The 27,597-nt window shown below is 46.4% G+C and overlaps 1 protein-coding gene across 1 annotated transcript in view; it reads right to left on the reverse strand.

Moving 5' to 3' along the window:
- LOC309525288 (uncharacterized protein) overlaps nt 1-27,597 on the reverse strand; it is a 45,095-nt gene that overhangs the window by 14,687 nt on the left and 2,811 nt on the right. The window contains exon 2 of the mRNA XM_082210847.1: nt 27,097-27,185. Coding sequence (XP_082066973.1) covers nt 27,097-27,131 — 35 coding nt within the window. The 5' untranslated portion in view covers nt 27,132-27,185. The remainder of the gene's footprint in view (nt 1-27,096; nt 27,186-27,597) is intronic.

Consider the following 27,597-nt stretch of genomic DNA (forward strand, 5'->3'; position numbering starts at 1 on the left):
TTTAAAAAAGAAAAAGTTGGCTCACAACAGCCAAGAGTTATACATCACCAGAAAAGAATAAATGCTTCACCAAAACGACAACAAGTATTTGAGTAAAATTTACCTGTGCTGATTTACAGGGCTTTTTTGTGGCAGTGCTCACTGGTTCAGAGTACCAGAACTTTTTTTTTTTTTTTTTTTTTTTTTTTGCTGCCCGTGGCAGCCTTTATGTGCTGGCAACTGCAACAGTCATCAACATATGAGTACCCAGGACCTCATTTTGTTTTTATTTATCAAAAATAAAGGTAAAGGTAAAGGGACCCCTGACCATTAGGTCCAGTCGTGGCTGACTCTGGGGTTGCGGCGCACATCTTGCTTTACTGGCCGAGGGAGCCGGCATACAGCTTCCGGGTCATGTGGCCAGCATGACTAATCCACTTCTGGCGAACCAGAGCAGCGCATGGAAACGCCGTTTACCTTCCCGCCGGAGTGGTACCTATTTATCTACTTGCACTTTGACGTGCTTTCGAACTGCTAGGTTGGCAGGAGCAGGGGCTGAGCAACAGGAGCTCACCCTGTCACAGGGATTTGAACCGCCGACCTTCTGATCGGCAAGCCCTTTTACATATAGATGTGACTTTAGAAGCGCCAGGAGGAATTTAACATCACGTTGCTAGAAATGTTCACCTGCGTGAGTATTTCAGCATTCCCTGATGGCAGTATCTCCCCTTTTCTCCCAGCCACCCCATTCAGTTCTGAAGGGGATGGGGTTCTGCCGATCCCCTCCAAGACAATTTGGGGAGGTGGGGGGCATGGGGGGGAGAGATGCGGGGGAAAGCCTTGTGGCTCTAGCAGACCCCCTCATGTGAGTTTCCGCCAATAGGACCAATTAGCAGAACCTGGCCCATTTTGTTGTTGTTGTTTAGTCGTTTGGTCCTGTCCGACTCTTCATGACCCCCTGGACCAGAGCATGCCAGGCACTCCTGTCTTCCACTGCCTCCCGCAGTTTGGTCAAACTCATGCTGGTAGCTTCGAGAACACTATCCAACCATCTCGTCCTCTGTCGTCCCCTTCTCCTTGTGCCCTCCATCTTTCCCAACATCAGGGTCTTTTCCAGGGAGTCTTCTCTTCTCCTGAGGTGGCCCAAAGTATTGGAGCCTCAGCTTCACGATCTGTCCTTCCAGTGAGCACTCAGGGCTGATTTCCTTCAGAATGGATAGGTTTGTTCTTCTTGCAGTCCATGGGACTCTTGAGTCTCCTCCAGCACCATAATTCAAAAGCATCAATTCTTCGGCGATCAGCCTTCTTTATGGTCCAGCTCTCACTTCCATACATCACTACTGGGAAAATCATAGCTTTAACTATACGGACCTTTGTCGGCAAGGTGATGTCTTTGTTTTTTAAGATGCTGTCTAGGTTTGTCACTGCTTTCCTCCCAAGAAGCAGGCGTCTTTTAATTTCGTGACTACTGTCACCATCTGCCGTGATCATGGAGCCCAAGAAAGTAAAATCTTTCACTGACTCCATTTCTTCCCCTTCTATTTGCCAGGAGGTGATGGGACCAGTGGCCATGATCTTCCTTTTTTTGATGTTGAGCTTCAGACCTGGCCCAGTTACTATCATTTAAATGAAAATACAGTTGTACCTTGGTTCTGGAACGCCTTGAGATTTGAACGTTTTGCCTACCAAATGCCGCAAACCCAGAAGTGAGTGTTCCGGTTTGCGAATGTTTTTTGGAAGCCAAATGTCCAACACAGCTTCCGCAGCTTCCGATTGGCTGCAGCTAACCAGAAGCTGCGCCTTGGTTTTCGAACATTTTTGGAAGTCGAATGGATGGATCCCATTCGAGAACCAAAGTATGACTGTAAATCTCATGTGAGCTTCTGGCTTGTGTGCCTGCCCACTCCAGCTGTGTTCTCCCTTCTTGTGGTACACACACCCACACCCACACACACACATGGGCTCCAGCCGCGGGAGCTCTCTGAGGCCTCTGCGAATGCCGGGAGCCAAGCTGATTGTGATTGTGGAAGAGAACCCTGAGCCCCCATCCAAACATTGACTATCATCAGCGCAGGTAAGGGGGGAAAATCACATTTTCATTTTGTACTGTTTTATTGATTTCATTTTATGGATCAATGGCCTCGTTAGATGGTAAAATTCGTGTAAAATTGCTGTTTTAGGGGTCACTTTTCATCGTCTGATTCCTGTTTTGGTGTGTTTCGTTTGTTAATTGACTCCCTCGCTGCTAATCAGAGGCTTCCTGTTGAGTCAGCCAGCTGTTGAGTCCCGTGCACCCATACAACACAGAAGTTATATTTGGAGGTTTTGTTTTTGCCAGTTTTTTGCGTTTTGGTTTGTGTGGCTTTTTTGGTTTTTTGACTGTGACTTGTTCTTCATTTTATGGGACTGACTTGTGACTTCGCTTTTGTGACTGTGGCTTGTGACTTCATTTTTGTGACTGTGTGGAACCCAGTTTAGCTACTGGTTGATTGTGTGACTGCAGAAATGGATAATAGCCGTTGTTTTTTTCATCTAAAATACTATCTTATTTATTTTATCATACAGTACATTGATTATTGCCTTCATTTTATGTATCAATGGTCTCGTTAGACAGTAAAATTCATGTTAAATTGCTGTTTTAGGGGGTGTTTTTCATCGCCTGGAATGGATCAATCCACTTTCCGCTACTTTCAATGGGAAAGTCCGCTTCAGGTTAAGAAAGCTTCAGGTTAAGAACGGGCTTCCGGAACCAATTAAGAACTTAACCTGAGGTACCACTGTATACATAAAACCATCAGTTCAAATTATATGTTATTTTTAAATGGAAAGCTGCCTATTAAAATGCACGTCATTTGCTTTTAAAATTTGTATATTCTTCTTTATTGTCAAAACCTCTAAGCAGTTCTTATGGGAATAATTTGTCCTCACAAAATCGCAACCATTTGCCATGCTATGTGGCAAAATCTCATTGGGTGACTGAAAGATCCCGCCTCCTTCTTAGGGTTCTATGAGCTGGCCTTGGACGGAACCTCTTTCAAATGGAGGACTGCCAGTCCTGGAAATTAGAGGAATATCCTCTGCAAAGCAAGACAAGCTGGCCACCCTCTCTTTCCATGGTGTCCAAAGCCACCCTCTCTCCTGTGATTGTCACAGTCACCGGACCGAGCAACAGCTGGTGCAATATTATCACCTGCTTGGTATTTGGCAGGCAGTTGTTGCGATGCTGCAAGAGGCAAAAAATTGCAGCCAGTGCCGGATTTAGGTATAAGCTAAACAAGCTATAGCTTTTCGGGCCCTCCCCAAAAAATGAAGGAAACAAAACCTGGATGTACATTTCCAAAATATAAGATAAAAAACAAATACAGTGGTACCTCGGGTTACAAACAAACACTTCGAGTTACAGACTCCGCTAACCCAGAAGTAGTACCTTGGGTTAAGAACTTTACCTCAGGATGAGAACAGAAATCGTGTGGCAGCAGCGGGAGGCCCCATTAGCTAAAGTGGTTCCTCAGGTTAAGAACAGTTTCAGGTTAAGAACGGACCTCCGGAACGAATCAAGTTCATAACCAGAGGTACCACTGTAAAATAAAACCTACGTACAGCAACAGTGTTTTGTGTTGTGTAGGCTCCTATGATGTAAGCAGCAGAAGAAGAGAAGTTTGGATTTGATATCCCGCCTTTCACTCCCTTTAAGGAGTCTCAAAGCGGCTCACATTCTCCTTTCCCTTCCTCCCCCACAACAAACACTCTGTGAGGTGAGTGGGGCTGAGAGACTTCAGAGAAGTGTGACTAGCCCAAGGTCACCCAGCAGCTGCATGTGGAGGAGCGGAGATGCGAACCCGGTTCACCAGATTACGAGTCCACCGCTCTTAACCACTACACCACACTGGCTCTCGGTGGTACCTCGGTTTAAGAACAGTCCTGTTTACGAAAGATTCGGTTTACGGACTCCGCAAAAAAGGAAGTAGTAGTTTGAGAACTTTACCTTGGTCTAAGAATGGAATCCAAATGGTGGAAGGGCACCGGCAGCGGCAGGAGGCCTCATTAAGGAAAGCACGCCTCAGTTTAAGAACGGTTTCGGTTTAAGAACGATCTTCCGGAACGGATGAAGTTCATAAACCGAGGTACCACTGTAATGGGCCCCACCTGCTAGCCTGCTCCCTAAAATATCACTGGTTTTAGATACCTACTAGGTACATAAATTACCATATAGCATATATTCAACAAAGAAAACAGTGACAATTTGTTGTTGACAAAGGACTATTGGACATATAAAGGGCCCCATTACCTTCAGTAGCTTCGGGCCTCATCAAACCTAAATTCGGCCCTGATTGCAGCAGGTACACGACCCTAGTGAAACTGTCTAGTGAAGCCCATCTGAATCTGCATTCATCCAAGGAACTCAGAGCAGCAGACATGGCTCTCCCCTGCCTTTATTCTCCCAACAGTCCTGGAAGGCAGGTGAGGCCAAGAGAAAGCCATTGGTCCATGGTTACTCCGTGAGCATCATGAACCCAGGTTTCCCTCCGCCCAGCCCAACATGGGTGCTGACTCTGTATAGAGAGGGTTCGGGATCATTGCTCAGAATCAGGAAGACCAAAAGTTTAAGAAGGAATGGGGAAAATTTAATAAATTATCTTAAAGACCGTTGTAGTTAAAACCATTAGTAGGATCAGAATATCGCTTGTAGTTTAATGGTGAATTTTGGACACAATGGAGAGATAAAAGATCTGGATTATTATAAAAGATGCAGGAGAGAATGATTAACAGTAGGACCCACAAAGGGGAGGAGGAGAAGTCCGAGAGATTCCTTGGAGGGCTTTTAGAAGACATCTGAAGGCAGCCCTTTTTAGGGAAGCTTTTAATGTTTGATGCATTACTGTATTTTAATATTTCGTTGGAAGCCGTCCAGAGTGGCTGGGGAAGCCCAGCCAGATGGGTGGGATATAAATAATAAATTATTATTATTATTATTATTATTATTATTATTATTATTATTATTATTATTAATATTGGAATTTACTTTTTATGTTGTATGTTGGATATATGTGACTGTAAAGTTTCAACCTGAAAAACCCAATATATAAATTTCTTTTCAGAAGAAGAAGGAGGAGGAGAAGAAGAAGGGATTATTTATCAGGCCTTAGGGCTGTATTACACCCTCGATGAATCTTCCACTTGTGGGTGGAACCAGGGGTCAAAGCAGGGAGGGCAACAAGTATAAAATGTTGCCTTTGTCTAGTAGGCTAGTTTCTACATGCACTCGCACACAGAGGCGTAGCTAGGGGTTGGCAAAACTGGCTTCCACTAGGGTGGTGTGCTCAAAAAAATCACCCCACAATTCTGTTCCCAGCTATCTGTTTCGGGATGCCGGGAATAGAGGGCAAAGGGGGCTTCAGTTCTTCCAATACTTTGGGGAAGGGGGTATCCCCCCCAATATCGAGGGGGCTACCACCACCACCACCCCGCCATAGGGCGCCCTCCGTGAGCCCTAGCAGCCCAGGAGCCAGGTAGCAGCTGAGGCCAGCAATATCTTTGCTTTGCTCATCACAGCATCCACCTGGGAGCTTGGGAGCTGGGTGGCGGCTAGGACCAACAAGTGTGAAGATTGCCCTCCATGCATCTTGCCCCTGCCTGGCACATGCTGGGTGGCATCACGTGATGCGTCATGTGATGCATCACGTGGCCACACCCCCTCAATTGGGGGGGGCAAGTCAGCGCTCCTGATCTGTGTAAGGTTGTGTGCTTAGGCAAGAGATGGGAGCTGAGCACTAGGAGTAATAGGCCTTTTCTGCACAGGCTGCCTATTTGTGAAATGTCTGGCACCTTCATTATACAGTGGTACCTCAGGTTACATACGCTTCAGGTTACAGATTCCGCTAACCCAGAAATAGTGCTTCAGGTTAAGAACTTTGCTTCAGGATGAGAACAGAAATCGTATGGTGGCAGCGGGAGGCCCCATTAGCTAAAGTGGTGCTTCAGGTTAAGAACAGTTTCAGGTTAAGTATGGACCTCCGGAACGAATTAAGTACTTGACCTAAGGTACCACTGTATAGCTTTACCTGCCAAGTGAAAACATTTCTCCCCAGCCAGGCCTTGGGCTGGTTAATATCCATAGCTGTCAACCTTTCCCTTTTCTTGCGAGGAATCCCATTCGGAATAAGGGAATTTCCCTTAAAAAAAGGGAAACGTTGACAGCTGTGTTAATATTCTACAGCCTTTTTAATGTGTTTGTGAGAAAGGGTGGGAGGCTTATTGTTTTGTTTTTATTGTTTTAATTATCTACTTGTGTTTTTTCCTTGTGTTTTCTCCTATGAACTGCCCTGAGATCTTGCGACGAAGTGCAGTATATAAATCTAATACATAAATATATAAGATAATAACAGAAACGGCAAGGTGGTATGAAGGCTAACTGCCGGCTTGTATTATGTATAGTGGTACCTCGGGTTAAGTACTTAATTCGTTCCGGAGGTCCGTTCTTAACCTGAAACTGTTCTTAACCTGAAGCACCACTTTAGCTAATGGGGCCTCCCGCTGCTGCCGCGCCACTGGAGCATGATTTCTGTTCTCATCCTGAAGCAAAGTTCTTAACCTGAGGTACTATTTCTGGGTTAGTGGAGTCTGTAACCTGAAGCGTATGTAACCCGAGGTACCACTGTACTGTATGTGTGCGTCGTGATGCACCGCCACTGTCATGGCAAGATCAAAGGGGGAGAAGAGATTTTTTTCAGGAGGGGGGCACCAAGGTCTCAGGGGAGCCTAACTGCACCTCTCCTTGCCCAGAGTTCTCTCTAACCTCCATCCAGGCAAGGAAGCGGCAGGATCAGAGGGAAAGGACAAAGTCCAGCCAGGCAGAAACACTAAAGGATGGTGAAAAGGCAGAGGGGAAGGGGAGTGGCTAGGGAAGGGGTGTGGCCTCAGGACTGTCTTAAAGGCCAGGCACACTCCAACTCCCATCATTCCTGAGCTCAGTGGGTAAGCAATTTGATTCAGGTCTCAGCTGAAGCGAAATGTATCAGTCACCTTTTCTGAAACAATATGCAAGCTGAAACACAGCTGTCCTTTGAAATTTGCACTTACCCACCTTTTTGCAGTGCCAGCTGCCCGCCAACGCTGATTCCATAAACTCATCCCTGGTGCCCGTTACCCGACCCCATCCTACAAAAAGCATTATTCAAAAAAATCACACACACACACAAAATGCATTGGGTTAGGGAAAACTGCTGGCGAAAATGTGTGCATTAGTCAAAATCACATTTAGAAATGTGTGTGTGTGCGTGGTGTTGGGAGGAATTCGTGTCAAATGTTGGTGAATTTTCATGAGGATTTGTTTTAAACAAACACACAAACACACACACACACACACACACACACACGAAAGACCCAAAAATTGCTGCAGAAATGTGGAGAAACAAATTTAAGACTGCAAAAATTATGAACTGAGGGAACAAAAACCAGCCGGTTCTTCCATCTATACCCTGGAGCATTGGCTGTGCAAATAAAAAGTTTTACTCCAGCTATGCCAATCAATATCCCCTGGTCAAGGGATTCGCATTTCTGTGTCGCCTCTGCCTTTGAACCCCTGAATTCCACCTGCAGTTCTGTTGAAGCTCCCTTGCTGAAATGGCTTTCTAGGCACATGGCATCATGCCAACCCGGTTTCTTAACAGAACTGATGGGGTATACTTAGAAAGATCTAAGTGCAAAAGTATCTAATAGGGACGCGGGTGGAACCTAGGGCTTGTCCACTGAAGCTAGGGCTTGTCGATTGGAAGGTCGGCGGTTCAAATCCCAGCGATGGGGCGAGCTCCTGTTGCTCCATCCCAGCTCCTGCCAACCTAGCAGTTCGAAAGCACATCAAAGTGCAAGTAGATAAATAGGTACCACTCCGGCGGGAAGGTAAACGGTGTTTCCGTGCGCTGCTCTGGTTCGCCAGAAGCGGCTTAGTCATGCTGGCCACATGACCCGGAAGCTGTGCGCTGGCTCCCTCGGCCAGTAAAGCGAGATGAGCGCCGCAACCCAAGTCTTGTTCACGACTGGACTTAACTGTCAGGGGTCCTTTACCTTTACCTTTAAGTATCTAATATTTGAATACCTACCTGAACCTTCGCAGTGTTCCAAGGAAAAATGAAGGAAACCTTTGTTTTGTTCTGGGGAGTTCCTACAGGCCTCTCCCTCCATTGAAACAATGATTCAGAAATGTGGAAGGATAACATTGTAGTGTTGCATTTCCACAGTTCTCTTAATCTATCCTGGACAGGGCTTTCCTTTTTTCTTTTCTTTTTTGCAAGGCACTACTTTGTGCAGTTAGGGACGTGGGTGGCGCTGTGGGCTAAATCACAGAGCCTAGGACTTGCTGATCAGAAGGTCAGCGGTTCGAATCCCCACCATGGGGTGGGCTCCCGTTGCTCGGTCCCTGCTCCTGCCAACCTAGCAGTTCAAAAGCATGTCAAAGTGCAAGTAGATAAATAGGTACCACTCCGGCGGGAAGGTAAACAGCGTTTCCGTGCACTGCTCTGGTTCGCCAGATGCAGCTTAGTCATGCTGGCCACATGACCCGGAAGCTGTACACTGGCTCCCTCAGCTTATAGAGTGAGATGAGCGCCACAACCCCAGAGTTGGTCACGACTGGACCTAATGGTCAGGGGTCCCTTTACCTTTACCTTACTTTATACAGTTATATATTAACACACCCAGTTTGTAGCCAAGGTCTACATCTGAGATGTTGGCTAACTTTAGCTTCACAGGGTCTTCCTTCTTTTCTTTTCAGAGTGTCTAAGGTCCACTGATGGGCTTCGAAATCACGATCTCCTGACACTTACTACCAATGCTCTATTAAGCACACTTTGGCTACTTCCAGGCTGCTGCAATTTTGCAGGTGGGATTAAGGGCATGAGACGGATGGTTCAAGGGCATAGACCCATCTAGTGCAGCACCTTCTTCCCACTGTTTTCGTAGCAGAACAGGACATGTGACCCATGGAAAAGTCTGGCATACACCTATTTTCAACAGAACAACAACTCCTACCTCTATGGAAATAAGAAAAGCCTTCTGGAATAAGCCAAAGGCCCATCTAGGTCTGCACGTACTCTCCCCGTGAGCACAAGGTGCATATTATTAATATTTTTAATTGCTTTTATTATTTACATGCTTCCCATCTGACTAGGTTGCCTCAGCCACTCTGGGCGGCTTCCAGCAAAATTTAAAAACACCACAAAGGGTCAAACATTAATAATTTCCCAATTAGGGGACAGCCAAAAGACCCTTGGAGCTGGAGCTCAGTGTCTGGGTTGAATGACGGGGGTGGAGACGCTCCTTCAGGTATTCTGGGCCAAGGCCGTTTAGGGCTTTAAAGGTCTGCACCAACACTTTGAATTGTGCTCGGAAACGTACTGGGAGCCAGTGTTATTTGATCCCGGCAGTCGCTCCAGGCAGTCACGAGTCTGGCAGCCGCATTCTAAATTAATTGTGGTTTCCAAGTCACTTGGTAAATCTACCGAAGAATGGGGGGGGGGGGATGGGATTAAGGTTTTTTTTCCTGGATGACAAAGGGCATGTGTGCTGTGTCCCATTGGTGGTGGCACTCGCCCTTCTTATGACAGGAAATGCTTTACCAGGGACACACACACAACCAAAAAATAAGAAATAAAAAATGGGGGGGGGTCGAGGAGGGTGTGTTCCCAGTGTGGGGAGTGAAAAATGTTCCTGTTTCCATCTGAGGAATGTTGGAGGGTATGTTTGGTGTGTAACTTCAAATTTAGCTTTGCAAATAAACACGGGGTATTGCCCTCCAGTTTTAACTCACAGGTTCTGGAGAGATTTTCAGATATTATCTCAGCTGTGGGGTTGTTGCTGCTTGTTTTTGTTTGTTTGTGGTGTTGTTCTAGCAATGATGTAACTGAGCCCAGCTTGTCACATTTGCTCCCCTTGATGCAACTGGGTGAATGTTTCTAGAAACAATACCTGCCCTCCAAAAGGCCTTTGTTCTGTCTCAGGGAGTATCACCTGTCGCTACAATAAGTTTTTACAATGGCTTAACTGGTGACTCAGTGGTGTTCCCCACCTGCCTGCTGAAAGGCCTTGATGGGAACGACAGCACTGTCGGCCACCCCCTGAACGAGAATGAGAAGCATCTTTGTTATAATTTCAATGGCCGAATCCACTTCAGGAGTAGAGGTGTGCAGGGCCGGCTCCAGACATTTTGCCGCTTGAGGCAAAGCAGAAAATAAAATAATAATAATAATAATAATAATAATAATAATAATAATAATAATAAAATTTATTTATACCACACCCTCCCCAGCCAAGACAGGGCTCAGGGCGGCTGACACCAGGTATAAAAACAATTGATTGAAATACAACTTAAAAACGAGATTAAAATACGACATTAAAACATTAAAATACAGCCTCATTTCGTAGGAACTCAAATCAAAAAGGTTTTGGGGGTGGAAATAGGAGTTCCATCAGAGAAAAGAAAAAGGAAAGAGGGGGAGGGGGAGGGGATCAAGTTGATTCCAACCAAAGGCCACTCTGTCTTACAGGCCCTGCAGAAAGAGATCACATCCCGCAGGGCCCTGGTCTCATGAGGCAGAGTGTTCCACCAGGCCGGAGCCAGTGCTGAGAAGGCCCTGCTCTGGTTGAGGCTAATCTGACTTCCTTAGGGCCCGGGACCACTATTTATGGACCTTAAGGTCTTCTGTGGGGCATACCGGGGGCATACCCCCTTGCCATTGCCTCTTCCTTTCCTGCTCTGTCCCCCTTGCCTCTTCCTGAGGCGACAGGGAAGAGGGCTCAGGGAAGCCCCAGCACTCTGAAGGGAGCAAAATGGAGGCTGAAGAGGAGCAGGTGGTGGTGATTGGCATGCTACTGGGGCCGCCGAACCTGCCACGGTTTCCAGCTGTCCCCATCCTGCCGCCCGAGGCAATTGTCTCACCAAGGCTAGGGGTGGGGAGGACATGAGATCTCCAGACCACCGTCCTAGAAGGTGGGTATTTATCCTTCCTGTCAGGGGAGCCGACAGGGCAAGCCGGTTGTTTGCAGGTCAGAGAAAGAAGAGAGGGACACTTGGTTGACGTGCAGCTCGTTTCTTTATTCAGGAAATCAGGACAAAGAACACACAGAGACTTCTAAGAAGTAATCCTGCCTCAATGAAGCAGTGCTTTGGGCTGACGTGTCTCTCCTCTTCCACTCCCTAGCCCTTTGTGTCCGGCCCCTCCCTCTGTGCTCTTCTTCTATACGGCAAGCCCCAAGGGATTCGCTCTGTGTCTGCCTGGCCCTGGCAAGATGCAATAAATGCCTCGTTCTAAGAGGAGACGGGGCCAGCAAGCTGCCAGCAGAGAAGCCCTCAGAGTGGTCCTGGGACAGAACTGCAGGCTCTACCTCCCTTCTGTCGTCGCTGCTGGCGCCTTCACCCAAACTAGAAACCCATTCATGCTGTCTTGTCTCTTCACTATCCTCCAAGGGTCCTGCTTCTACCACTTCCCAGCTCGTTCCTTCCTCTGAGTTGTGGCCAGTGTCCCTCCACCAGGCTCGAAATCCTTCTCTTCTGCGCCTTCCCTGGGGGTGGGGAGCTCTTGGTTGGGTCGATTCCCCTGCTCTTTCTCATCCAACCAGTCCCTGACACTTCCAGGCTTGAAGTCTAAGTCTCTCGGCAGCTAAAAGGGCTTACAGAGTCCACTTTCATTGTCCTGCCTCTAATCCCCATTGTTACGGAAAAATCTAGGTGTGAAGCTGCTCAGTCGCTCACCTCGGCAGGCAGAGCCTACGGAATAAAGGAAGGAGTCCAGCTACTGTTGTAAACAAAAATTGCCCTTTTCCCTTATGGGGTATCCAAGAGCCCATATAGAGTCCTTACATAGGTTCCCTATTGGTAGGAGAAAATAACAGAGGCCAACCAGAGAATATTGAGAAGCAAAGCAGCTAGTAAGCTTGATCTTTATTGATTTGTTGCAACAGGGTGCTCCCCTCACCCGCAGGAGAGGAGGAGGAACCCAGAAAAATGGCGCGCAAGGCCTTATAAAGACTTTTGAAATTGCCACCCTGTAGATCAAGACCACCCCTCAGATACATCATACCTACATCACAGAAAAGGCGGTTTTAAAACAGAAATTTGAATGTTGTTTTTCTCCTGTCATTGTTTATTTCCTGTCTGGCAGGTTACTTGATTGGATTGACTGGGGAGCCTGGCCAGTCTTTGGTAGTGATAAATACTTCTCACAGGCTCACACCCTATTCATATCTTAAATGTGCCCTTAAGACAGGATTTGTGAGGAAAGAGACAATGGGGAGGTTTCCCACTTTGACCTTGAGGAAAAAACATTTACTCATTTTAGGAATCAAAATGGTTCCAGGTTGGTCTTCCTGTGCTGATCTATGTATGGGCTGTTATGAACATTAAAGGTAAAGGTACCCCTGCCCGAACGGGCCAGTCTTGACAGACTCTGGGGTTTGTGCGCCCATCTCACATCTATAGGCCGGGGGCCAGCGCTGTCCGGAGACACTTCCGGGTCATGTGGCCAGCGTGACAAAGCTGCATCTGGCGAGCCAGCGCAGCACACGGAACGCCATTTACCTTCCCGCTGGTAAGCGGTACCTATTTATCTACTTGCACCCGGGGGTGCTTTCGAACTGCTAGGTTGGCAGGCGCTGGGACCGAGCAGCGGGAGCGCACCCCGCCGCGGGGATTCGAACCGCCGACCTTTCGATCGGCAAGCCCTAGGCGCTGAGGCTTTTACCCACAGCGCCACCCGCGTCCCTGTTATGAACATTACCATATATCTAAGACCTCAAAATTCCTATCACACTACCAACCAGAGCAAATAGCTGTAGACCAAAGTTTATTGCGCAACAGGTTCAAAGAGGAATTTTGAACCCCGAGGATGGGGTGACAAAGACTTTTAAAACTTTCCCACCATATCCCAGATGACAGTTCGTACAGCATCATTGCTACATCACTGACATGCCACGAAAGGGGTTACACTAGTTTAACCTTGGCAAACTTGTCCAGACAAGTCCTTGGTACAAGATTAGCATAAGCAGACATGGCAGGGCAAGACCCAGGTATAAGATTAGCATAGGCAAACACCACTGAAGTCCCACCACCCAAAGTACAACAGAACTTCCTTTGCATGTCTGGACCCCTTGGCAAGTCTGGTGATGGGATTAAGCTTTCCTTGGCCAGCAATCAGCTCAGCAATTGTCACCTCTGGGCACTTCCTGGAGTCCCCTTTTCAAGGGTAAAATAGCGTTGGAATGGAGGACTCTGGCAAAGGAGTTGATTTTATATTATTTTTAAAGCTAGGTAACTTTCCTGAGCTGTCAAGTTGAAAGGATACATTTATGCATAATATTTGTAACACTTAACAACTTTAAAGATGTGCCCCTCCCCGTCATTTCCGTAACACCATACTACAGGAATATAAAAGTACATAAACATCTGTGAAGATCAAAGATTTCGCCAACACAAAATTGATTCGGATAACACCACCAGACCAGAAAGTCATATATTGCACAAAGGTAAAACCCACATTTCTTGTTCTGCCTAATTTTGCTCCTGGTCCAGGTTCCCATTGACATGGGGCCTTTAGAAAAGGGCCCAGAAGCGAATGCATTTGAAAAAGGGCTGAAAAAGGCTCCTCACCTCTACAAAAAGTACCTTTGCTTCCAAGAGTTGAGTTCTGAGACAAAGAACTCAAAGTTCTGCAAGTGTACTATGGACATCAGCTGCGCACAGCAGTGATTGTCCGTTAACTGTGATGCCACCATGACTGTCTCTCTCCCCCCCCCCCTTGGAATGGGCTTGCACTTGGAAAAATCAAATGTACACCTGATGCATTTAAAAACACAAACACAAGGGCCCAGACTGACAGATGAACCAGTGTTTGATTCACGGGTTTGCATATCTGCCGTTTCAGTTGTCAGAACAGAAGAACACTGCTGGAATCAGGAACACACAAGGAATGTGCCCCAAGAATGCATTAGAGATGCCTTAAGAATGCTAATTCTTGGGGGGGGGGAAGGTACAGAAACTGAATCACAGTTCTGCTCAATGGGAATAAACATTAGAACATTAGAGTCCTGCTGAATCAAGCAAACAACCATCTCGTCCAACAACCTGCTCTCACAGTGATCAAACGAAAGCATACACCCCACTTGTGATTCGCAGCAGAAAGAATGTTTCTCATTCCATGTTCAATCCTTGTGACTCCAAGGAGATCACGGGCACTTCTGTTGTTGTTGTTGTTTAGTCGCTTAGTCGTGTCCGACTCTTTGTGACCCCATGGACCAGAGCACGCCAGGCACTCCTGTCTTCCACTGCCTCCCGCAGTTTGGTCAAACTCATGCTGGTAGCTTCGAGAACACTGTCCAACCATCTCGTCCTCTGTTGTCCCCTTCTCCTTGTGCCCTCTATCTTTCCCAACATCAGGGTCTTTTCCAGGGAGTCTTCTCTTCTCATGAGGTGGCCAAATTCTTGGAGCCTCAGCTTCAGGATCTGTCCTTCCAGTGAGCACTCAGGGCTGATTTCCTTCAGAATGGGGAGGTTTGATCTTATTGCAGTCCATGGGACTCTCAAGAGTCTCCTCCAACACCAGAATTCAAAAGCATCAATCCTTCGGCGATCAGCCTTCTTTATGGTCCAGCTCTCACTTCCATACATCACTACTGGGAAAACCATGGCTTTAACTATACGGACCTTTGTCAGCAAAGTGATGTCTCTGCTTTTTAAGATGCTGTCTAGGTTTGTCACTGCTTTTCTCCCAAGAAGCAGGTGTCTTTTAATTTTGTGACAGCTGTCACCATCTGCAGTGATCACGGGCACTTCTAGATTGCCATTATTTTTTGGTGGTTTCAATCACATATTTCAGGCTTCAGAGTAATAGTTAATCAAAAGGTCTTGCACAACAAACCCTCTTCCCTCCAAAATTTTACCCTTTTTTGCAGACAAGAAAGTGGTGGGAAAGTGTACTGGAAAGAGTTGGATAACACTTGCCTTAAGAATATTTGAACAAAAATTGATGTTGATAGATTGGACTCCACAATGCTGAGACTGGTTAATCCTTCACCAGGGCTAGAGAAATTATTACTTTATTGAGGACGGAAAACACTGTGTGTGGCCCAGCAATCTTCTGGGCACACTATGGAGTTTTAACTCCTTGTTTTACAGATTTTGCAAAGTGTATCTGAAGTCCTCACTTTATGATAAAACTATCTTCTTCTGCCATCTAGTGGCAGATCATGGGGTATGCTCAATTTCTTTATGCCTCGAGGCAGTGAACAACCTATTTCAGCACAGTCGTACCTTGGACCTCAAACGCCTTGCGACTCAAATGTTTTGGCTCCCAAACAATCAAAAACCGGAAGTGAGTGTTCCGGTTTTTGAAGCCAAACATCTGACGCGGCTTCCACAGCTTCCAATTGAGTGCAGGAAGCTCCTGCAGCCAATCGGAAGCCGCACCTTGGTTGTTGAACGTTTTTGGAAGTCCAAAGGATTTCTGGAATGGATTCCGTTTGACAACCAAGGTATGACTGTACTGGCTTCAAGACACATCCACTTGGCTTTGACATGGGCCAGTCTATATCACACCCAAAGATATATCAGAGAGGACATTTCACATGTAACTTCACACTGGCAGTAGCATAGAGATGTGCACAGAGTGCGAACACTCCACTAACTCAAGTTGCATGGACACTTTACAAGAATTTTCAATGTTATGTTGGTGGAGGTAGCAGACATTCCAATGAGGCACTGTTAGGCACGGTGCAGTCTTCTTCAAGTTACACCTGAGATTGATGGCAAGATGGAAATTGGAATATGTGAAACCCCTGTCTCTGGGAACATAAATTCCAGTTGGGTTCCTTGGTAGATAGAAAACAGAAATGCAGAGAAGTAGGCAGTTTTTATATTAACAGTCTGGAGGTTCGTTTTAGGTGGTGAACCTAGTTGCATTTTTAGAGAATGGAACAGACCAAAGTTCAGTTCTCATCATGGACTGATTGGACACGGTGGAGAAACCTGCTATCCGTTCTGCTCAGGCACCTGCAGAAAGACCACAGTGATGAGTCCAGCCAGGGCGAGAGCCAGTCTGAGATGTTTTGAGTCCAAACAATTAAACCCCTGTGTTGCAAACAATTATCAGTAATATCCAAGGCAACACGATGACCAAGTACAACAATGCAATATCAATATAAACTCTTTAAATAATCCTTACGGAACACTGAACAATATGAAAAACCAAATAAACAGAAATCTATAAATCTCTGAAAGTCACAAAATGTGCACTCTTGATGGATTCTCTTGAAAACATAGAACCAAATAAACATAAGTCTTATAAGTCTCTGGAAGAAGCAATGGGTCAGATTCTTATCCGATGAAAACAAGCCATAAAGCTTTGTTTTATGACGTCCAACGCTGCTGAAGTGGTCCGCAAACAGACGTAGTGAACAGTGATTCCGGATATACCCACTGTTTCGTAGAATTCTTCTTCAGCACAGCAGAAGGATACAGAAATGCTTCATAAGCCCATCTGTATGGTGAAAGGAATTGTATAACAACAATATCTATGGAGCAGTCGTCATAAAATGCTACTCCAGAGTGGTACAGTAAAGCAATGGACAGGGCAGTGATACAACAACCAATGTTTATATAGCGAACTCTTCATTTACTGTGTTTGCAATTGTTTAAGATAAAAACCAATTTGGGAAAGAAACTACTTTTGCCATTTTGATGGACCTTTATCGTTTGTTTACAGATAGTTGCCTTGGTGATATTATCTTGTGTCACCTACAGGAGGGTGGCAACAAAGATGCCATGGGCACAGCAGTGAGGGTAGGAGTGCTGTGTCAGCAATGAGAGAAGCCATGGTGGGGTCAGGAAGAGGGTGGGGAGGTGACTTCTGACAGGAGCCTCAATAGGTCATTTTTGATAGCGAAGCCTACCCCATGTATTCAATGTTCTTGTTCAGATAGACCTTTCCAGAAGAATGTGTAGCCAATGCAATTCTGGGCTGCCAATGCAATTCTGGGCTGCATCAATAGGAGTATAGCATCTAGATCAAGGGAAGTAATAGTGCCACTGTATTCTGCTCTGGTCAGACCTCACCTGGAGTACTGTGTCCAGTTCTGGGCACCACAGTTCAAGAAGGACACTGACAAACTGGAACGTGTCCAGAGGAGGGCAACCAAAATGGTCAAAGGCCTGGAAACGATGCCTTATGAGGAACGGCTAAGGGAGCTGGGCATGTTTAGCCTGGAGAAGAGGAGGTTAAGGGGTGATATGATAGCCATTTTCAAATATATAAAATGATGTCATATAGAGGAGGGAGAAAGGTTGTTTTCTGCTGCTCCAGAGAAGCGGACACGGAGCAATGGATCCAAACTACAAGAAAGAAGATTCCACCTAAACATTAGGAAGAACTTCCTGACAGTAAGAGCTGTTCGACAGTGGGATTTGCTGCCAAGGAGTGTGGTGGAGTCTCCTACTTTGGAGGTCTTTAAGCAGAGGCTTGACAACCATATGTCAGGAGTGCTCTGATGGTGTTTCCTGCCTGGCAGGGGGTTGGACTCGATGGCCCTTGTGGTCTCTTCCAACTCTATGATTCTATGATTCTATAATTCTATGATTCTATGATTCTATGATTCTTCCTTCAGTTGTCCCTCGCCTGCTCTTCGAGTCTCTTGAAGCGCTGCAATATCTATGTTAAAATGTCACAGCTCACTGCAAGTGATGGCAGTTCTGTGCTCAGGACGCTCGCTGTCTGTGTTATCTGACAAAGTCCGTATATTCCATGTTCCAAAGTTCATTTGTCTTTTACGACCACTAGGTGGTGACCCCACTGGGCACGGTAATCCAGTCAGGGAAAAAGGGAGGCAGACTATGTTTAGGGCACCTTTTCTAGCCCCTCCCCTTTACTGGGTGAGCAGAGTGGATCCTAAAAAGGGATGGATAAAAAGTCATGGATACTGCCACCGAGCTACTCAACTGCCTTGTTCCTTGAGTCAGAACAACTGAATCTGTATCCACTGCCCATGTGCCGGTTCATGACTAGGGGCTTCCAGATTTCACGATCCTGCCCGTTACCATTCTCCCAACTGAAGTGCAGAGTGTTTGAGGACCGGGACATTCACAGGGAAACCAAAATGCTTGTTTACAAAGCTATTGTACTACCAACCTTACTGTATGCTTGTGAAACATGGACCACTTATAAACGCCATCTCCAGTTGCTCGAAAGATTCCATCAATGGTGTCTCCGAAAAATTTTACACATCACTTGGGAAGACAGGTGAACTAATATCAGTGTATAGGAAGAAGCAACCAATGTTGAAGCAAGGATTCTTCAACATCAACTTGGTTGGACTGGTCATGTTGTGCAGATGCCTGATGATTGTCTTCCAAAGCAACTACTCTATTCCCAACTTAAAAATGGAAAGCGTAATGCTGGTGGTCAACAAAAGAGTTTTAAAGACTGTCTCAAGGCAAATCTTAAAAAATGTAATATAAACCCTGACAACTGGGAAACACTGGCCTGCGAGCTCTATAGTTGGAGAACAGCCTTTACCAAAGGTGTCATGGGCTTTGAAGACACTCAAACTCAGGACGCAAGGGAGAAACGTGCTAAGAGGAAAACACGCTTGGCAAATCCACACCGTGATCAACTCCCACCCGGAAACCAATGTCCCCACTGTGGAAGGACCTGTGGGTCCAGAATTGGCCTTCACAGTCACTTACAGACTCATTGTTAAAACTGTGTTTATGGAAAACAATCTTACTCGGCTATGAGTGATCGCCAAAGAAAGAAAGGAGAAAGGGGAGGTGGATCCAGAGATGAATGGCTTCCCCTCGCTTCATGCACAGGCTATCCCTGGCCAGGATCACTGGGGGCCAAAGTTTGGCCCAATTCCTCAGCCCAAGCATATTGTCTTTTGCATAAATGCTGAAGTGTCACCAGCCAGCTACTGTCGATTCTTTGCTTATCTGCTGCCATGCCTCTTTAGCTTCCATGTTATTATGTTTGTTGGGTCTGCCCCAAATATCTTGTCTGCCAAGATAATCTGCATGCTTTTGGCTTTACCTCCTTTTAAACAAAACAGAAGCCTCCCTGAACCACTTTCTTTTGTCGTATCCCTTTCTGTACGTCTGAGCCACTGAAGCCACACGGATGGGGAATTAGCTCAAATGGTAGAGCGCTCGCTTAGCATGCGAGAGGTAGCGGGATCGATGCCCGCATTCTCCAGGCAAGCTTCTGCTCCTTTTTTGCTTTTGCCAAACCTAGAGCAATGCCTTTCCAGCTCACGTTCTCCACAGCATTTCAGGCCCCTGCTTCCTTCTTGGGATATCGTGGGGGCCTGGGCATCCAGGGAATTTAACTCAAACCAAAGAGCAATTGCACCTTGGATCTGGCCTGTACTTAGGATACTGTGAGGTGGTTTTCCTGAGCAGCTGGGGAATTAGCTCAAATGGTAGAGCGCTCGCTTAGCATGCGAGAGGTAGCGGGATCGATGCCCGCATTCTCCAGTCAAGACTTTAATTTCTCCCTTTTGGCGTGCATAGAGCAAAGCGTCTTCGGGTCATATTCTGTACAGAACTCTGGCCTGGGCCCACTTTCAGGGATATTGCAAAGTTGGACAGCCAGGGAATTAGCTCAAACAGAAGAACAGCCTCATCTTGTATCTTGTGCTGTGCGCTGGCTCTGCTGGACAGCCGAGGAATTAGCTCAAGTGGTAGAGCACTCTCTTGGCATGCGAGAGGTAGCAGGATCGAATCCTGAATTCCCCAACCGAGCTTCTGCCCTGTTCCTTTTCCAGCCTCCTTAGGTTGTTTCCCGCATGCTTGCAGAAGTGGCAGAATAAAACAGACTGCATCCGGGAAGGAAAAAAACGTGGCAAGCTTTACTGAGTCACAAGCAGATAAGGTGAACCACACAAATCAGGCCAGACCCTGGCAGAAATGAAGAGCACAACGGCAGCTAACATACCGTATTTTTCACTCTGTAGGACACACTTTTCCCCCTCAAAAAATGAAGGGGAAATGTGTGGGCGTCCTATGGAGCGAATGCAGGCTCCTTGGCTTCAGCGAACGCTACGTGAAGCCTCCAAAGCGCAGAGGCAGAGCTCCCCCTGCACTCCGGAGGCTTCACGTTGCTTTCGCTGAAGCCGCCTGAAGCCCCCATAGCCCAGGGAACTCCCGCTGCACTCCGGGGGCTTCAGGCAGCTATCAGAAAGCCTTTGGAGTGCAGCAGGAGTTCCCGCTGCGCTCCGAAGGCTTGCGGATGGCTGTCTGAAGCCTGGAGCAGCTGAGCCCATTTTGCATCAGATGCCTCTAAATGTGACCAGAACTATTATTTAGTTCTGCACCCTGAGTGGCCACTGTCATTGCACCCACAAACTGCTTAAAAAGCAACCCTTATCCTGCACTGTGGGGTGCCATCCTTGGCCAACAGTGCAGGGCATCTAAGCTCTGTCTCCTTCTTGGAGATACTTTTGGATGGTTCTGCTGGGCAATCAGCTCAAATGGTGAAGTGCTCTTTTTGCATGCAAGAGGCAGCAGGACTTACGTGTTTGTTCTCTAACCAATCTTCCACTCTTTTCCTTTTGCCTACGAAACCTCCTTGGATCATTTTTTCTGGATCCATTTCTAAAGTCTGCTCCCTCCTCTCTTTTTTGTATGTCTAAGACTGGTGATGTTAGGCAGCTGGGGAATTAGCTCAAATGGTAGAGCGCTTGCTTAGCATGCGAGAGGTAGCGGGATCAATGCCCGCATTCTCCAGGCAAGCCTCCCTTCTCTTTTCTTTTGCCATACATAGAGTGGAACCTGGCTGAAACACGTTCTGTGTAATGAAGAAAATGTTTAAATGGGCTATTCCCCAGAGACCAGAAGGTTTCCTTATTGGTGTAATAGGGATGGAGCAGCTAGAATATTATATTTACAGAAATGGGAAGAAGAGAAAGTTCCAGTAAAGGAAGAGTGGCTTTTGAAACTAATGGACTATGCAGAAATAGCAATGCTGACAGCGAAATTAAGAGATCAAAACAAGGAACTTTTTATAGAAGAATGGAGGCCTTTTGTGGACTATTTTTAAAAGAAATATTACAGTCGAATGAAATTGCGGGCAGGATTCGAGATAAAAGCAGCAGAAGAAAAAGGACTGTAATGGAGAAACTTTTTGTAATAGATAAAGATAAAATGCAGTGGAAAAGTTTGAGTAAAAATGCTGTGGAGGTGAGGGTCAAACTATGAAACAGTGTAATTATTTGATTGGAAGGTTATTGTGAAAATGTTTGGAAAAATAATGATAAAATCAGATAGATAGATAGATAGATAGATAGATAGATGATAGATAGATAGATAGATAGATAGATAGATAGATAGATAGATTGTTGTTGTTGTTTAGTTGTTCAGTTGTGTCCGACTCTTCGTGGCCCCAGTGACCAGAGCACTCCAGGTACTCTTGTCTCCCATAGATAGATAGATGGATAGAGAAACATGTTCTGTGTGACATCTTAGATTTGTCATGCATGAGCCAGCAATGCCAGACAGCTCAGGTCTTGTCTCCAACAGAAGAATAGTCTCTTAGTATGTAAGAGGTATTGGCACTGATACCCAGCTAAATTTCTCCTCCTCCTTTTGCTCTGCAGAATATGAGGCTAGTAGATTTTCTTGTATACAACACAAACAGAAGAATAGGAGAGACTTGGTGGCCGTGTATATCACCTTAAAGATGGTGACAGCTGATACACTACAGCCTCAGTGGACCAAAGACACACCTGGCCGTACAGGGGAAAAACTGAGTCCATGAGCCCCCTCAGACTGCAAACCTGATAGCTCTGCACCCTGAGGGACCTCTCAGACCACACCTACCTGCGGCTTTAAAAATTTAACTCTTTGCTTGCACTTTGGGGTGTGATCCCTTGCCATCACTATTTCAACATTGCATGGCACCCAGAGCTGGCCTGCAGACAATGAGCCAGCTCTGCAAACGGTCCCACTCCTCCCCCACCCCCAAGAAGTGTTTGCAGAGTCTCACCCTCTCTTCTCCCAGTGGCGAGGTTCTGTTGAGTAGAAGTGTGAGTCGAGTTGTAGACTCTTGTGTTTGCTGCTCAGGAGAGCAGACATGCCTGGAAGTGCTGCGTGTACAGTCTGAATAAACTAGTGAGTAGACTACTGACTGTCTCTTTCTTCTGTGATGGGACACCAGAAGATGAGTCTGCTCCTCTTAGGCTCTACAAATAAAGAACTTTTGGAGTCCCATCACTCCCCGGAAAGGTGAGAGAAAGATCCGCGCTCAGGCATCTGGGTCATAAGCAGGCACAGAAAAAGGTCTGCCAGGCAGCTGGGGAATTAGCTCAAATGGTAGAGCGCTCGCTTTGCATGCGAGAGGTAGTGGGATCGATGCCCACATTCTCCAGATAAGCTCACAAGCTCTTCCTTTTGCCATACTTTCAACAAAGCCTCCATGAATCCCTTTCTGGACCCCTTTCTGAGATCTGCCTCATTTTCTGTATGTCTGGCCCAATGGAGCCAGGCAACTGGGGAATTAGCTCAAATGGTAGAGCGCTCGCTTAGCATGCGAGAGGTAGCGGGATCGATGCCCACATTCTCCAATCCAGCCTCCACTCGCTTCTTTTTGACATGCACACAACAGGGGCTCCAATACCAAGATGAAGGTCTACCAGTGTGCGTGTTGAGCACTTCTTTATGGAAGTGAGTCAAGGGCAACTTATCACCCTCAGGAGTGGTGCCTCAATAGCTGTCTGCCACATCAGGAAGAATTTGGGTATCACTTGGCAGGACAGAGTTTCAAACAAAGGTGTTGTTATGTCCTGAGCTGAATCCTAGAATAATAGGATCCAGAATGCAGCAGTCTGATTGGTCCGCAGGAGCCACCCAATCCAGCTGCAGGTGGAAGTGAATCAGCGACCTGATTGGCCTGCAGGAGCGGCCAATCAGGCCTCTGGAGGAAGTGAATCTGCAACTTGATTGGCCTACAGGAGCAGCCCGGAATTAGCCAATCACATGGGGCCCTTGTGTAATGCATATACAGTGGTACCTCGGGTTAAGAACTTACCGTATTTTTCGCCCTATGGGACGCACTTTTTCCCGTCCAAAAATGAAGGGGAAATGTGTGTGCGTCCTATGGGGTGAATGCAGGCTTTTGCTGAAACCTGGAGAGCGAGAGGGGTCGGTCGATTCACCATCAGATCACATGTCTGTGGCCACAGCATGAGTCACAAAAATCATACATCCACTGTTTCGTTCAGAATATTTTTTTTCTTGTTTTCCTCCTCTAAAAACTAGGTGCGTCTTATGGTCAGGTGCGTCTTATGGAGCGAAAAATACAGTACCTCAAAAAGTATAGAAAAGCACCAAAAATACTCAATTGACTGAGCTTCTGTCCCTCCCCAGCAGAAGCCTGCCCCCTGTAATGTCCTCTTTTTGGGGGGTGTTTTCACCTGTGATCTCCCCAAAAAGGGCAACAACTTTTTGGAGCGCGATCCCCCCCAAAAGCTCAAAAACTTTTGGGGCTCCCTCGTATCATAAATCCTGGTCACGCCCATGAACAACAACAAATCCTCCCTCCGTCCCTTTTTGGATCCCTTTCTGAGATCTTCCTCTTTTTCTGTATTTCTGGACCAGTGAAGCCAGGCAACTGGGGAATTAGTTCAAATGGTAGAGCGCTCGCTTAGCATGCGAGAGGTAGTGGGATCGATGCCCACATTCTCCAGCAAACATCACGACCTCCTCCTTTTGCCAGGCATTCAACAAAGCTTCCCTGGATCCCTTTATGGATCCCTTTCTGAGATCTGCCTCTTTTTCTGTATTTCTGGCCCAATGGAGCCAGGCAACTGGGGAATTAGCTCAAATGGTAGAGCGCTCGCTTAGCATGCGAGAGGTAGTGGGATCGATGCCCACATTCTCCAGCAAACATCACGACCTCCTCCTTTTGCCAGGCATTCAGCAAAGCTTCCCTGGATCCCTTTATGGATCCCTTTCTGAGATCTGCCTCTTTTTCTTTATTTCTGGCCCAATTGAGCCAGGCAACTGGGGAATTAGCTCAAATGGTAGAGCGCTCGCTTTGCATGCGAGAGGTAGCGGGATCGATGCCCGCATTCTCCAATCCAGCCCCCACTTTCTTCCTTTTGCTATGCATACCACGGAGGCTTCTTAACTCCCTTTTTCTTGTACGGAAGAAAAACATACATTTTCCTATCAAAAGCGGTGGTTCCTATCCCCACAGTTAGAGGCGACGACCATTTGCGTGGGGATCATGTTCCGAGGCAGTGAAATCACATATATTGGGAACACCCATTGAAAAGTCCTGCAAACACCCTCTAAATCTCTAAAAATCCTAGAATAACCTTTTAAAAAACCAGCAGCACTTAGAGGACTGGCATGAATGGTGGTCATTGCTCCCTCCAAACCTCCTTGCTCAAATTCTCTCCAACTCTCCACAGGCCTCAACCATCAGTGCAATGGCTCCTGGGATTGCACTTGCAAAGGCTCATGGGATTGCTAGACCCTGTTTTCATGCCATTTTTGCCCTTTCTGCACCCTTTTAAGACTGCTTTTGCCCTTTTTCTAGTCACCTCAAAGTTTGTGGCGGATGGTTGCATGCATATTGAACATGCATACTGCGTGCATAATGAACATTCTTTTCTGGGGTTACTGAAGGGTACGCAGTACATGTACCTTTCCCCCCAAAATGTTAAGAGTGTGGCACTTACCGTATTTTTCGCTTCATAAGACGCTGAGCATAAGACACACCTAGTTTTTAGAGGAGGAAAACAAGGAAAAAATATATTCTGAACGAAACAGTGGATGTATGATTTTTGTGGTTCATGCTGTGGCCACAGACATGTGATTTGATGGTGAGTTTGGGCTAGCCCAATGCAAAAATCCTGAGAATCCATGTGGATCCGTGCTTTGTAACCATGTTTTTGCGTCATTGCGGCCCCACAAAACAGTGGATGTGTGATTTTTTGGGTGCAGGCTGTAGCCATGGACATGCTATGTGATCTGATGGTGAATTTGGGGTGACTCAGTGCAAAAATCCTGAGGATCCATGTACTTTTTCCTCCTGCCTCCCAGGCAACCTCCTTTATCGCTAGCGTCCTTTATCTCCCTCCTGATTGCTTGCCGATCAGCTGCTCAGCGGCTTTGTTTCAACACCCCCTTCCCTCTTTCTAAAAAAAAAAAAAAGGATGATCTGCTTTTCACCCCTGGGTAATTCGGCTCCAGGGACCACCATTCGCTCCATAAGACGCACAGACATTTCCCCTTACTTTTTAGGAGGAAAAAAGTGCGTCTTATGGAGCGAAAAATACGGTACTATAACAACTTCCTGGTGAGTACCGGCACCATTTTTTCCCTATTAAAAGATGCCGTCCGTATGCAGAGTGCCCTTTGCTAGGAAACAGCTTCGCCTCCGCAAATGAGGGCAGAAGGCTAGCCATGATCAGTGCTTTTTCTCGGGGGGGGGGGTGTACGCAGGGGTACGCATACCCTTAAACACTTTGCGAATCTAAGTGTGGCCTCATTGAGGGGGCAGTATTTCAATATGAGTAGGAAAATTAGAGTACCCCTAAACATTTTATGGGGGGGAGCACTGGCCATGACCACGTGCAAAGTGCGACCTTACCGAAAAGGCGCCATATTTCTCTTTCTTTTTTGAAAGGCGTTAAATGAAAAATAGAGAAATAGAAATTAGTATTTAGAAAGCAGTATTTAGTAACGTCTTTTGGGGGGCACCCGTCCCCCACCCAGCACTACCAGTGGCTTTTCCCCTGGAAGGGTCGTGGCATGAGCATGATGTGTCCCCCGCCAGAGGAACTAGCCCCCCACTAACACCCCATACAGCTGGTAGCTGTGCACAGTTGTGAGCGAAGGAACTGCTATGAGGTCTGTGTGAGTTGTAGACTCACGCATCCTAGCTCTGCAATGGCCTTAATTCCTCAAGATGATTGACTTTCACCCCACTTCTTTGCTTAAACTCCTCTTTCTCCTTCTCCTTCTCTTTCTCCTTCTTCTCTTTCTCCTTCTCCTTCTCTTTTCTCCTTCTCCTCCTCTTTCTCTTACACCTTTTCCTCCTTCTCCTTCTCCTTCTCCTTCTCTTTCCCCTTCCCCTTCTCTTTCCCCTTCCCCTTCTCTTTCTCTTTCTCCTTCTCTTTTCTCCTTCTCCTTCTCCTCCTTCTCTTTCTCTTTCCCCTTCCCCTTCTCTTTCTCTTTTCTCCTTCTCTTTCTCCTCCTCTTTCTCCTTCTCCTCCTCTTCCTCTTTCTCCTTCTCCTCCTCTTTCTCTTTTCCCTTCCCCTTCTCCTTTCTCCTTCTCTTTCTCCTTCTCTTTTCTCCTTCTCCTTCTCTTTCTCCTCCTTCTCTTCCTCTTCCTCTTTCTCCTTCTCTTTCTCTTTTCTCCTTCTCCTCCTTCTCTTTTTTCCTTCTCCTCCCTCTCCCTCTCCTTCTCCCTCTTTCTCCTTCTCTTTTCTCCTTCTCCTTCTCCTCCCTCTCCCTCTCATTCTCTTTCTCCATCTCTCTCTCTCTCCCCCTCTCATTCTCTTTCTCCCCTCCCCTCTCTCTCCATCTCTTGATCTGCACATCGCCTACTGGTAGACTGCCAGAGGCTTGTGTGGATGTTTCGCAAGAGCAGGATATCAGTCAGGAACGTCATTTTGGGGAATTCGAAACTTAGACCATGCTCAGGGAAGGGGACAAAGGGGTTTTATTATCACTGTTTTCAGCGCCAGAGAAGCAGTAAGGACAGAGCTTAATCTTCACATCCTTCACATCGCATCTGTCTGACCCTCCTTTCCCACTCAGAAGAGAAACTCAAAGGTACCTGCAAAGGGCTTATTGTGGGGGGGGGGGATTCGGGGTACTAATAGGGATGGCATTGGTTATTTCTATAAATGAAATTATTTTATTCTACAAATAAAACAAAAATTGATTTCTAGAAATAAAATAAAATCAATTCGTTATTTTAAGAGTAAGAACCTAATCGGAAGGGAAAACAGAATCTAACCTTTTGTTATCCCTAAGACGCATCACACCTCTCCCTTTCCTTCATTCCCCTCCACTCTAAATCATTTCTAAACTTCGGTGTGACAGATATAGATTCTATAGTGAGGTCTACCTGGCTCTAGGGGTGGGGAAATCTGTCCTGTCCATTCTCTCTCGGTCCGGTCTGGTCCACTCTTCAGTTCTTCACATCAGTTTGCAATTCTTGAAAAAAGAAGAAGAAAATGTCCTCCTCAAAATCCACCAGCATTTTAGTGTGAATTGCTTCTAATACGCACATTTATCTATGCAGTTTTGCCTAATAGACACACTTTTTGCACAGCGTTATTTTCTGTAATGCATTTCCCCCAAAGTAATCCATTTCTAGGCATATTTTCCCCAGTCTATGCAATTTTGCACACAACACTCAGCTGAGGAGCGACACTGCAAAATTCAGAAAAGTGCAAATTTCCAAAAGATGGCTGTGTTTTGGTTCGTGAATTGCTTCAGAAAGTGCAAATCAGGGAGCTCACATGAGAACTGAATCCACTTTGCCCTCTCCCATCCCTACCTTGAGCCAGGCAAAACCATATTTCTTACCCTATGTATTTGACAGAGTCGGATATTCTTACTGTCG

Source organism: Podarcis vaucheri, assembly GCF_965113315.1.
Source record: "Podarcis vaucheri genome assembly, chromosome: 2".
NCBI lineage: Eukaryota > Metazoa > Chordata > Lepidosauria > Squamata > Lacertidae > Podarcis > Podarcis vaucheri.